The sequence below is a fragment of the Semicossyphus pulcher genome, unplaced genomic scaffold (genome assembly GCF_022749685.1).
Source record: "Semicossyphus pulcher isolate SPU_LCO1_2020_fin unplaced genomic scaffold, fSemPul1.0.p SCAF_17, whole genome shotgun sequence".
NCBI lineage: Eukaryota > Metazoa > Chordata > Actinopteri > Labriformes > Labridae > Semicossyphus > Semicossyphus pulcher.
In genome coordinates, this window is record NW_027211681.1 from 2,930,653 (window position 1) to 2,944,133 (window position 13,481).

Genomic DNA, 13,481 nt, shown 5'->3' on the forward strand with positions numbered 1-13,481 from the left:
ATGGACAGCCTGTTTTTAAAAAAAGTACAATCCTACATCAATGGATGCCAAATAGGCTGGTTGCCTCTGTTGTTGAGGATGTGGTGAAGGAACAACCAACAACACAGCCGGGGTGGTCCCATGAAGAAAAAATATTCTGGCACAAGTTTTGACAGCAATCACATCCTTTTAGTTAACAGTGAGAATAAAGCTACAAACGTTGATCACATATGAAAGTACAAAGGTCTTAAGAATAACGTCAAGAGGACCTCATTTATAAAAGGTTCAGCAGCGCAAGCTAAGGACAGAACCCAAGTCACATTGTTTTTATAAGAGTGACATCGCAGTTAGCAGTTGGTTTTATTTTTCAAGTCAGATTTTGTTGTCTTCCCTCAACACATGATAAATGTAAATATACTCTTTTCTATTTAGTGCTCTTTGGTGGGATCTGGGTAGTCAGACCATCCTGCAGGACACCTCACTATATCTATAATTATCTCTGTTTTCCTTTCATTTACAAAGGCATTCAATTCATAAAATCAATATCTGCTCATGTCATCTTAAAGTCAAAATATTCACATGCTTGGTCCATTGTCATCAACATCATCACAATAAAAATATAGCTCAATATGTTGGATGGTGGACACACAACAGATTTCTTAAGGCAATAATGGTTCAACAACATACAAATAGTTTCTATATATGACAGTCTTGAAACTATATACACAATATAGAATTTATCAACAAAATATTGAACATTGATACCCAGAAAATAAACATCTACTTTTGCACTACAAAAGGTTTGAGATAGCTGAGGCTGGCACATCTAGCTGGTACAGAGGGTTGCCATTGATACACTGTAGTAAGTGCTGCTGATCGGGTGGGATACGCTTTGGCAGTTCAAATTGCACTGCATCTCTTAAAGGTGTGTGTAGTGGGGTAGCACTTGAACCACGTGTGTCAAAAAGAGAGATTATGAGCTTGAAAGAATGGATGGATGATAAATAGATAAAAACGATGGATGGATGAGAAACAGCAAACTGGGCAGAACCATCACAACAAGGCTTGACTGTCAAAATCTTGTAAAACTTTATGACGACACCAAGACTACTTTACAAGACCATCATTTATTAATCCACCAATACAGAATATATAGAATACAGTTTTTTCAGGCTAGTAATCTCTCAAAGGCACAGGGTTTCAGTTAAATGGCCAAATTAACAAGAAATGCAACAAGTACAAAAGTAAAATATGGCTAATTCCTGGCAATCAACATCATCCATGGTGCAGTATCGTTCCAGATGCTACTCTTAGGTTCAAAGATGTATAGTCTAGGGATGGGCATTTGAAGGCATAATCAATATTCGAATATTCTAAGAAAAAAAAAACAGGTATCCGGTTAACCTCACTGCAAGTGTAGCGCACAGCGCTATTTTCCACCCAACAGCGTCTGTCTGCTATTTAAAGGGCGCATTAGTAAGATTGGCACATATCGGCGAGTTCACAACGCGCAAGTCTCTGTTTGTTACTCACACAGGGACGCACAGCAGCGCTCTTCCTCATAAGTGAACATCAGTTTATTTGCTGACAGTGAAATGAAACACCTTTGGCACTGACAATCGTGCCCACATATACGACTACACTGTCTAGTGTCCTGACGGCGCTTATAAAAAGTTAAATAAAATAATTTGTTAGGCTGCTGTGCCAGGCATGTTTTTTCTTTATTTCTACTTTTTACATATTTTAAATGACATTGGTATACACATTTAATTGACAATATGTGATTGATAAAGTCAATGAATAATACTGAATTAACTTTCCATAATCTACAGCTATAGTCAAAATTCCACGTCATTTAGAATAATCGAATATTGGAATATCCGTGCCCATCCCTAGTATAGTCAAACAGTGCCATTCACTAAAACCCAGCTCCCCTGCATAGTCATTGCTTTAAAAGGCAAGGTGAGTGATATTTAGAGTAAAATGAAGAACATCTCTTCACAGCACTCAGGTCAGTGGTTAAGGCGGGGCAGGAGGGAATCAAAAATACATATTTACTGTATAGAGTATAGCTTTGGCTGGACAGGAGTAGCTATTGACACTGGATGGACAGGGAAGGCACAGGGAACAAGCATGGAAGGGCTGTGAATGAAAAAAGAAGGCAAATGGATCAAATACGGCAACACAAAAGTAGAAAATACAAAGTTGGCAAAGAGCCTTCTCCATTTTGACACATGCTCGCACACACACACCACACGACCACACACTCAAGAACAAACATCATCAGTTGAGCATAAACAGGATGACAGGGTGGGATGACATGATGCTAAAATGAAAGCAAAGTGTGTATAAAGTGTGTGTGTAAAGATCATATAAATGAGTGTTTAAGGTGGTGTGCTATCAGTCAGAGTGTGCAGATTTAAGCTGGTCCTGGGCTGCTTAGCTGGGGGTTCCATCGGCTCCTTCTCCTCATCGACTGCACTCAGAGAGCTGGACTGCAGCACCAGATCTCTGGTCTCTTCCTCGCTCTCCTCTTCTTCATCGTCCTCTTCTTCTTCTGATGGAGAAAGGCATTGACGTGACATGAGGTGACCTGTCAAAAGATGCTGATACTAAACATATTTGTAAGGAAAACCCACACTGAAATTACCTTTCTCAAGATCTAGAGAGATTCGGCTTTTGACTGTGCTGGCAAACTGCAAAAGAGAACAGGGATTGGTTAATTATAATCATATATCAAAAAGTGCGAACTGAACTATGTGAGTGGCTGTATGTGCAGACCCCTACTTCTCCCATGACCGCAATGGGTGTCACTCCTTTAGCCTGGGCCACCCTGTGCTCTATCAGGTAGTACATATACTCATCATAAAGCAAGCGGATCAGGTGAAAGGAGCCAAAACTGGCAGCACTGCGCAGAGTCAGGTCCCGGATTACCATAGAACTGGTGAGAAAGCAGGGAAGATTTAAGTATATTCAACATACAATCAAATATTTTTATTTGTTTTTTCTCCCCTCACCTGTAGAAGGACCAGTTGAGGAGGAAGACTTTGGCAGCCTTTGGTAGAGCCATGGCATTGTGCTCATATGGTTTTAAGGCCTGAGTGACGACACCATCCAGCCAGGTGGCCCACTGCTCCAGAGAGTTTTGCTGCTGCAGAGTTGTTTTAAAGTCTTGCTCTATCCTCTGTACTACACGGTCTTCACACTGACACACCCAGGAGGCCTGCTCCTGAGGAGGACACAAGTGGTGTTAGGGTTCTGCCCTTTTTCACCAGGAAACAAAACTTTTATGGCAGTAGATTGGAAAGAAGGGGCAGTTTAACAAACCTGTACGTTAGTGAAATCAACTCGGTTGAGGTCTGAAAGCATCTGGCTGATCTGGGCCGAGTTCTGGAGGACGGCGCGGGCTGCTTGGGCCAGGTGGTTAAGGCTGGTGTAGCGGCGCAGCGTCTGAGAGAAGGAGCCTACACACACCACCTGAAGGAAAGGAGAAGGAGAGGGAATGATGAAGGCAGAATAAGTTGGATGTCAGGTTGTTGGCACAACAAAGCCCAGTTCACAATTCACAGCCAAAGCTCCCATTTTATGCAATTTTACAAAGTCATCTCAAGACCAGTCTTTACTAGTTACTTAGCTAGTTAACAGCTACGAGCCAGGCTAAAGCTAACAAGTCCTCTGATGGCTTAAACTAATAAGGAAAAACTTGGCTGTGTGGTCCAATCACATGAGGACAGCACTGAAAAATGCCCGTCAGATCCCATCAAATATAATAAAAGCAGTCACTTGAGGTAAATGATCAGACACGTACCTTTATGCGAACCATCTCTTCTGGGATGTTCATCATTGCCGCTGTCAACCAATTCTCCAGACTTTTGGCAAAGTTGCGGATGGCCTGAGTTAAGGCACCTGTGGCAGGGATGGTAGTGATGTACAGAGGAGAAACAGAGAAAGGGTTAACATGTCATTTATACACCCAAGTTTCTAGCAGAGGGTAAACAGGCCTTAAAAACTCACTGGGAATGGGTCTCAGCACATCGGGGATGAGGATCTCCACAAGCGTCTGGTAGAGCATGTTGTCGCACTCTCTCGTCCACTGCAGCACTGGCTCAAACTTGCACAGCATCACCAGACATGATTTGGGCAGACGCTTCTCAGACTCATTGTGCCTGGAGGAGAACATGTGAGCATTGTTGCTGAGTTACAGCAGCGTGTGAGATACACGTGATAGTATTTCTTTCATCAGGTTGATTGAGTGCATTAGTAATACTTACAGGTTGAGTGATTCTGCGTCATTGCTTTGGCTGAACCTCCAGAAGGATTTCCACAGCGTCTCCACAAGAGTGAACTGAAGGTTGACCATCACATCCAGAATGGCCTTTGGGGATCAAACAGACCACCAAAAAGGTGTTTAAATTGTCTTTACACTTCTGGCATTATGACCGCTTGACATTATCAGTGGAAAGTATGTGCTGTTCCACACCCACTCAACAATTTTACTTCAACTGCTCCATCAGATCTGTCTGTTATTAAATCTAGGTTTTAAAAGTATCAACATCAGGAGCCCTGATCCTTGTCTTTTTCCATAACCGCTTACCTCACAGTGTTCTCTGTACAAAGTCTGAAAGGCCTTGAGGTGTTCTAAAAAGACCCCATCGGGCAGGGTGTGATCCTGCAGATTCAGGTCCACAAAGTCTGGCAGAGGCCTTGAAGCCTCTACAGAGAAACAGAGGGAACACAGAGTAGCGTAGTTCAAACACACATTAATAATAAATAGAATATAATAGACGAACATTAAGAAAGTTTTGGGAGTGTTTTGTTTTGTGTGTGCTTTGAGAATTAGACAGTATCTTTTTCTCTCATTTGTACAGGTTTGGAGGTCGCAAAAGCCGTGCAAGCCTTTTGTGAAATCCGCCTTTCGAGTGTAGGTGTTGCTCACCCAGAAACTGCTGATACTGTTGCACCTGCGCTGAAATATCACAGAGTGCCGCCGCCTGCTGCTGACCCATCCCGCCCGATGTTCCATTGGTGATCCCCTGTGTCTTTTGAATTGGCTTTATCCTATTGGACGGAGTACCAATCAGTCAGGGAGAGAAGAATCACAGCTTATGTTGCAATTGGAGCCCTTAAAGCAGCACTTACAAATACGCAGCAGTTACATCTTGTTGTACGAGTGGATTTTTTCAGTTTTAGCACTTTAAGTAAGCGTTTGTTGTGTACAAATTTCCCGCTTAGCCAGAGACACAACTTTGTGATCATGTGTGGATACCTGTTTTTCTGTGAGAAAGGCTGCTGCCTCATGGCCATGTGCTGTTGTTCATCTATCAGTCTGAGCAGAGGGGAGCCAGATTTGATCCTCAGACCATAGTAGTGGTACTTAGAGTTCCCTCTGAAGCACAAACAGGAAAGGTTAGTACAATACCCATAAATACTTGTCTACCAAAATCAGCAAAAGTGTATGTATGTGTTCATTGTGCATACCTGGTTCCTAATCTCCGTGTACGTAGCCCCATGAAGACAGACCTGATGAGTTTGCCGAAGGACGCAGCATTAACAGGTTCTAGTTTGTGCTCCTGGCAGTGCAGGAGGTAGTGGTAGTAGAGGGTGCAGCGAGGTAAACTCACACCCTCTGCCCCCTCATAGTTATCACACAACCATTGCACCTACAGAAGTCAAAAAATAAAAGTTCCTGAACCTTATTGTCTTAGACTATAACCAACACATGATACCATCTTCCATTACAACTTGAGTACTCACAGTAGCAGGCGGAGCACGAGAGTTAGGGCTGGAGTAACTCTGCCCTCCTCCCCCACCTGCTCCTCCCCCTCCTAACACATAACTCCCCTGAATGACATAGCCCCCTGCGCCTGCAGCGCCCCCCCCATTATTGGCTCCTGCTGTTGCCACAGAAACTGACTGCGAGGTCACAGTGCCAGTGATGTCTGACTCTGAGCTAGGTGTGGTCTCGAAGTAGGTGGAGGAGGAGGCGGGAGGAGTCTGGGAGAAGATGGGCGAGTCGGAGAACGAGTAGTTGCTTGATCGACTGGACAGGCAAAGATATGCACACACACACACACACACACACACAAACACACACACACACACATCAACATAAATGCACAGTTGTATGATCAGAAAGTTGCAAGGTGTGTGTGAGCATGTCTCTGAGATATTCAGCGTGGGAAGAGAGGGTTCCTCTCTACTCACATGGTTGATGTGTTAAAAGCTGCATCTCCTCCATCTACATACTGCAGCTGGCCGGTGTACACATGCTCCACCTGGACAACAAGCAAACAGGACAATTAGTTGTGTTTGTGACTATGTGACAAATGCAAAGTTAATATTATCTCTCCTTTTAGCCCTGACACTTGATAAACATAACTTATTTTCTATTGATACCATTTACACCACATGCTGTTCTGTAGAAATGTGTGCTGTTGTGTTCTATAACTGGCTCAAGAGTGTTTGCGTTCAACAGAGGCACAGATTTGTAAACGTGTTTGACAGCTCACCATAAGTATTGTTTTCAAAAATGGAAGCCAAGTTGGTCATTGTTTTCTTTGTATGTCTCTTACTTCAAAGATGGGAATTGGTGAATACAACTAAAAAAACTACAAAGAAGTGTCAGAGTTATAGTCTGCCATTAAAAATGAGTGTAAGTGGTTGTCCAAAAACAGTCATAACAGCTTATTCACTTCAGTAAGAGCTGCAGAGTCCAATATTAAGGTCCATTCTGAGGAGGCTGCAGTGATAGTGAGGGATGAGCATGAGGGAATCAAAGAGGAGGAAGGATATGGAGGTGAAAAGACATTAAACATCTGCCTGTGACTCAAGGCAATTACTAGTAGGGGTGACACATATTTAATAGTAAAAGGAAAAATTATTGAAATCGGAAAGAATTGGCAAATTGCCTTTTCGCACAGCTCTTTTTCTGGAGACACATGATTAGAGGAAATGTTTCGTCAGTGTGTTTACCTCCTGGTTAACGTGCACAGACTGCAGGCTGTTCATGTGGCCACTGTGAATCCTCTTGGCTGCTTGCAGCACTGACCTCTGCTGGCGAGTAAAGCCACAGTGTTAGATGATAGTTAAGGCGCTCAATAATTTGTTGTGACTGTCTCCAACTTGGAAATTGTATAGTTGTTTTTCTCACCTGCGTGGTTGGCTGTGCTGGTTGGACCACCTGAGTAGGAACACCAGGGGCAGGTGAACTGGAGTCCGACAGACTGTCATTGGAGTGTACAGAGTCGTCTAGAGATGACAAAAGGAGGGCGAGGAAGGAACGTTTCATCAGACCATCAAACAAAACACCACAGGAGAGCCAGCCAGCTTTATCACAAGTTCAGTACTCACAGCTTACTGCTTCCAAATTATAATAACAGCCAGCACAGAACATCCCACTACAAAGTGTTTGTATTTTTTTGTTTAGCTGAAGAGAGACTTATAGTGGGGTGGAGGAAGAGTGTGTCTGTCCCACCACTCTCCTCTCATCCTTATATGTTGCGTGTAGAAGGACAGCCTTGAACAGCTAATCTCCCCAGATGGAGAGAGAAATCACTACATCTTGTAAACATGCAGATCAAATGAGAGGAGGGAATGAGAGATGATGGGTTGAGGGAGAAAACAGAGGATGGAGGGTGGGGGAAGGAGAGATAGTATTCACTTCCTGGTACACAACAGGTGAGAAAACAAATTTACTTTAAGTGTGTTGCCGTGTTCTGCTCCTAATGTGTTGCCTTTACTTCAACCTGGGTTAAGAGCTGTAAATATGCCAATAATTGCACTTATAATTAAATTATACTTGACACCGTACTACTCTGCAAAACTAACAGGTTGTTTTTGGAGCCTTACCAAGTTTTGATTTAAATAAACTTAAATTCCTCCCATAGCTCACCTCAAGAGCAATAAATACAGTATTATCATCGGAGTAACATTGTGAGATCAGCGTTGAAATAAGATGCACAGCTTTGTCCACAGGGGCCGCGAAATGGACATGAAATGAAGGTTGCTTTAAGTAAGCCATTCTAGTATTCTAAAAAAACGTAATAACTAACATGTATCTCTTTTGTTAAAGCAGGATTTCTAAGGAAGCTGTGCTAAGTAGAACCTTGCTCTTTAAAATAATGATCCAGATACGAGGGAAGCGGCAGTTTTAATATGCAACGTTATCAAGCTAACTTAGTCAGAGACAAGCCCCAGGACTGTGAGTCTCATCTGGGTGAGAGTGCACAGTGTTACCTGATACTAGCAGGCAAAAAGATCTAAGAATAGACAGCCCTTAAAAAAAGAAACATACAGACACCAGAGTTAAATCTATTCATGTTCACCTGTTTTAAAGTACTAACTGTTTTTTTTAAATTACCAAGCATTTGTTTTTCATGCATGATACATTTTGACCTTAATAAAATAAAATAAAATTGATCTAATATCTGAAAAGGGTCCATAGCCTTGTGAGCAGACATCAGATTAGCTACCATAGATACTGGCAGAATCTACTGTTTAGTACCACAGCAGGAATTGCAACCAAGTCCATGTCATATAAAAAAAAAAACATCATTAAACGACTAAACCTCTATAAAGAGAAAAGCAGCAGAGTCGAAGTGAAACCAGGTTTCATCCATCAGCCATCCACGCTCCCACGTCTGGGACTCTGCAGCCTAGCAACCAGCCTAGCAATAGTCCATTTTGTCCTCATAATGTATGCACTCACCAACCAGACAGTCAGACTACAGTAGTGGTTTTTCCATCCTGGTGGGACTTTGAATCTTCAATTCAGACACATAATGAGGCCTGTTAAAGGCAGAAAACTTGCACCCTACATGACCAAGAAACACTGAACTAAAAAACAGAATCCTCATAATTAATAACCCTTAAATGCAGATTGTTATACACAAATGTAGTCACATAATTGCTTACTGTATGCATATATCATTGAAACATGTTTTGTGCCAACTAGGGCTGTAACTTTTTATGTCATCTGAAATTGCTAATTAAAAGCCCTGCTGTTAAAAAATTGATGAGCAAGTTAAACCTAGAAATAATGCTAAAATAATGGCTGTGCACATGATGCTCATTTACGAGAACACATTTTACTGCCTATAGTTAAATATAAAGACTATATTTTGAGTTCCCAGCCCAAGATGAGGATGTCATTCATTATTCATTATGTCTGACCAACCATCTTAAACCTAAAAATATTCTTTACCATAGAATAAAATAGGTGAAAGCTGAATGTCCTTGCAGTTAAAAGCCTTGAACTAGCAAATACTTGAATTTTCCGCTTGATAAATGATCGTTTTTTAAACTGGTCGTCAAAGACTGAGAAAAGGTAAGGGATCATGATGGGCTCTTACAAATTAAGACATTGAAGCTGTATATACCTTTAATACAGACTTGCTGGACCAATTGAAGCTTCCTCAAACTGCAGGCCATATAATGCCTTCCTGCTAGCTATGTGAGAAGGAAATGTAGCCTATATTACATTTATATGTGTTTGTTTGTGCACAGTAAGTTTTATGAAGGTATGAGTCGGCCATTCATTCATCTCTCACCTGTAACAGTTACTATGATGTACTGAGGAGAGCTACTCTGACCATTACTCTTCTGGACTGCAGAGGCCTGGACTTCAGGGGTGATGTACTGCTGGGTGGGAGTGACTTTCTGGCTCCGGGCCTGGGAGGGCGTGGCTTGAGGACAAAGTGCTTCCTGTCCTGTTTTTGAGGTGGTAGGTGATTGGTTCACTGATGTGATGGTTCCTGAGGTTGGTGGGATGCTGGACAGGAAGTGTGCTGTCTGTGCAGATGAGGGTGTGGTGGACGCAGGTGTTGCTATGGTTAGTGTGTTGGCCTGCTGAGGCTGAAGGTCCTCTGAGTATCCAGAAGTTGCCATAGCAACCAATGCTTTGAGGCACAAGTTCTGTGGATAAAAAGAGACGGCACTCATTAACCAGAGTGCTACATACACACACAGCAACACTAAAGTTGGCATTTTATTTCACCTTTCTATAATTTGGCCACACAGACCAAACGAATATGCACTCACTATTTGTGTGTGTGTACCTGTGTATGTGTGTGTGTGTGTGTGTGTGTGTGTGTGTGTGTGTGTGTGAAACATACACACACAGGAAGGAGGAAGTGGGGCTTTTGTCTGACACTAAGCAGTTCTAGATGTTCTCCTGTTTGCTCCAGTATGAAACTGTTTTTCTGTTCAATCTTAAAAACATTAATAAATTATTGATCGATATCTCATAAACAAGGTGCACTAACCCCTGACATGATGCTTGAAGTGAACTAAATCAACAAAAGTACTAACTCAAATAAGCAAATATGTGACCACGGCAAGTCTCAGATATTATCCTCTGGAAATAAAGTCTAGTTATTATTAAATATACCAATTATTGGACCTAGTGTCAATAAGGACCTCGGGCCATCCCACTGAAAGATAAGCCACTCCTGCGTAAACGAGCACGGCAAACAAGACAATCATCCGGCACACAGTGTTCACGGAGTGACCTGCTGAAGTCAATGTCAGAGCAAAAACTTTTTCAAAGTTACAAAAACACGACACAACATACCACACTCACGCTCAGAAACTACTCTGCAGCTTGAACAGTTTAATGTGCTTGCATGTATACATGTTTACTGGATAGCTTTCTTGAAAAGTGAGTTGAGAGAGCGAGAGTGATAGCTTCCCTGCTAACTAGCAGCTCGCGTTGAGTTGTGACGTCACAGCGAGCTAACTTAGCTAGTTGCTAGTTACTCGTGTTGTAGAGCCATTAAATCGTCGATGACCGCGTCGCCAGTCAAGTCTCATTACAATTTAATGGAAACCGAAACAGTGAGAAAGAGCCTGAACAAATGACGTTTAAAAAGTACGCTTGGCACTACCCTACACACCCGCCATCTTGTGCTCTTATCAGAGATCTGACATCGCCATAACAACGGTCTGCGTTTGAAAAGAAGCGAGCGACCACTCTCATCACCGTCACTGTCGAACAATTTCACATTCAAGCTGACAAACAACCACACGTATATATTACAGAGAAAAGGCAACGATAATTCTGAAATAGTTTACTGTTTCACCTCTAGTGTATCCCACTAATGTAAATTTAAAGTCGTTCAAGTTTTTTTTCCTTACATTTAGGTTGTTATTGTTGACTCCCGTTGCTTGGCTCTTGTCGCCAGGACTACCGTGACTATGGCGCCTTGCCTTCACCGGGGCAACTGTTGCTACCCTCTCGTCATCACCCCGCCCCACACTAAACGATGATTGGCTGATTTAGGAGGTGGTCGCAGCGTCATTAAAATAACCCATCATTGATTGGTAGACAGTCCTTGTCTGTCTCTTTCACCACAGCCCAACGTCAAATGCCCACTTCTAATGCAACTTTTTTAATTGCTCAAAATGTCAGGCAGTTAGACGGAAAATGATGGAGTGTCATGTCATTCAATTCACATGAACTGTTGCTACATTATCTTTCCCTTCTATATGCATATAAACAATTAAGATTGTGTAGTATTTAGAGGTTCACAATTAATTTGAGTTTAAAATCTTTCTGTACTGTGTATGTGTGTGTTTGCATCACTTGTAGTAAACACTTAGTATAGCGACCTAGTTATCTTTTGGGCGAATGGATAGTGATCTTCATCCAGTGTTCGCAGAGCAGTCAGTGAGACAGAGGATGTGCTGGTGACTCGTAGCACAACACAACTGATATAAGGGACAGAAAGGCCATCATAAGGTCACACATGATAAGATATCTATGAGCTTTGTTGACATCACCCCTGGTATCACCCGCCACTTAATCACAACTTTTCTTTTTCTCTATGTTCATTGTTGTCCCTAAAGGTCTCTGGTCTTATCTCAGGGCATGATGAAGAGAGCAGGTGAGCTGAGGTCCTTCTCTGAGATGCTGAGGCCTATAAAAACGACAGGGACTGTCCAGAAAGAAAAACAAACCATACAGACACGTCAAGCTATTTTCAGACTTGGAGAAACCTTCTGCATCTCTTCACCCTCACGATGTGGAAAGCAGCACTCTTGACCCTGGGCTTGTTGGTGGCATTGGTAGGCAGGGTGCAGTCCAATGATGGCAACCCCTCATTCTATGGGGTAAAACTGTGTGGAAGAGAGTTCATACGAGCTGTCATCTTTACCTGTGGTGGTTCTCGATGGAGAAGAAGCGTGTCAGACTCAGGTAAGAGTGTGTTGGTGAGAATGTAGATTCCAATTTATTTTTTATGATGTGCCATGTTTCTTCAGAGTCAAACTTTTATATGAGAGACTTACCCTTGCTTTCTATCAGCTCTTATTGGAGAAGAGGACTTTGATCCATGGCACTCAAAGCCCATCCCTCAACTTGCTGGTGAGCAGGATCCTGCAGAGTCCCAAGCATGGAAGGATCAAACATCGAACGTGGCTGCTGGATTCTTCCGCTCAGCTCGCTCACCAATCTCAGAGGAGGTGCTGGAGGCTCTACGGAGTGCAGATAGGAAAGGACGGGATGTAGTTGTCGGACTGTCCAATGCCTGCTGCAAGTGGGGCTGTAGCAAGAGTGAAATCAGCTCTCTGTGCTGAACCTTGTTACTACCGTGTGTTTTGTCCTGTCACTTATGCAGAATTTTACTCTTCGTATGTGATTCAATAATTGCTTAATGCTTAGATTTCTTAAACTTCCACATGCCATCCAAATCACTATGCATGTGTTGAATATTGACAGCAGAATGTATATGAACTTAAAATGTGTTTACTGTGATTATCACAGATTGATATATGTGTGAAATAAAACTTTGTTTTGTTGGTATGAAAGTTTCTGTTCCTCTTGCAAAAGAAATACTGAAATGATGATTCATTCTGTTAGCACACTTCCACATTTCCAAAGCCTTTTTTCAGAAAAACAATACTGACAAGAACTATGAAATGAAAGGAAGTGCTGTTGACTATGAGTACACTGGGAGGCCTGCTAGTCAGCTACTTTCTGTTATTCTACAGGGAATAGTCATCTTATATTAACCGATTAACACTTCACTGCAATCAGGTTTAATAGACCTTTATCATGCTGCCTCCGAGAAGGCTTTGATCGTTTATTTCTAGGGATGCACAATATTATTTTTCTGCCGATAAAACAATGCTTAAATTATGCCTAAATGCTCGATGATTCCCTAAAAAAAGCTTGACGAATATTACAGTTTTGCCCAGTGAATGTGTACATTTTAAAAAGCAATGTATCATGTTATTTCTGCATCCGCCTGAGGGCCAATAAAATAAGAGTAGGCATAATATCAATTCCACTACAGGGGAGACTTAATGTTCTCTGCAATGAGGTGGAAAAAACACGTGCCTTACACATCGGTATAGAAAATCAGCAATCGGCAAAAAGGGATGGAAAATATCAGCATATCATATGCCTATATTGGCTGTGTTCATGGTGATTTGCTCGCCCTCCTATCTAGGATAAATCATCCCAGTTATGTTGAGACACAATGTTATCATAACCGAACAAAACA

General features: G+C 42.1%; 2 protein-coding genes across 2 annotated transcripts; one reads left to right on the forward strand and one right to left on the reverse strand.

Annotated features, from left to right (window-relative positions):
- Nucleotides 1–165: 165 nt before the first annotated feature.
- Nucleotides 166–11,175, reverse strand: rfx1b (regulatory factor X, 1b (influences HLA class II expression)). Its single transcript, XM_069665651.1, has 18 exons — nucleotides 11,113–11,175; nucleotides 9,528–9,891; nucleotides 7,130–7,227; nucleotides 6,952–7,029; nucleotides 6,184–6,254; nucleotides 5,734–6,019; nucleotides 5,458–5,639; nucleotides 5,246–5,365; nucleotides 4,916–5,037; nucleotides 4,574–4,692; nucleotides 4,251–4,354; nucleotides 3,994–4,145; nucleotides 3,788–3,885; nucleotides 3,307–3,456; nucleotides 2,997–3,208; nucleotides 2,767–2,920; nucleotides 2,630–2,675; nucleotides 166–2,536 (listed from the first exon to the last, which is right to left on the reverse strand). The coding sequence occupies exons 2-18, from the start codon at nucleotides 9,862–9,864 to the stop codon at nucleotides 2,364–2,366; spliced, it is 2,502 nt and encodes an 833-aa protein (XP_069521752.1). The 5' UTR covers nucleotides 9,865–9,891; nucleotides 11,113–11,175; the 3' UTR covers nucleotides 166–2,363.
- Nucleotides 11,176–11,997: 822 nt separating this feature from the next.
- rln3b (relaxin 3b) lies at nucleotides 11,998–12,552 on the forward strand. Its single transcript, XM_069665647.1, has 2 exons — nucleotides 11,998–12,172; nucleotides 12,257–12,552. The coding sequence occupies exons 1-2, from the start codon at nucleotides 11,998–12,000 to the stop codon at nucleotides 12,550–12,552; spliced, it is 471 nt and encodes a 156-aa protein (XP_069521748.1).
- Nucleotides 12,553–13,481: the final 929 nt, after the last annotated feature.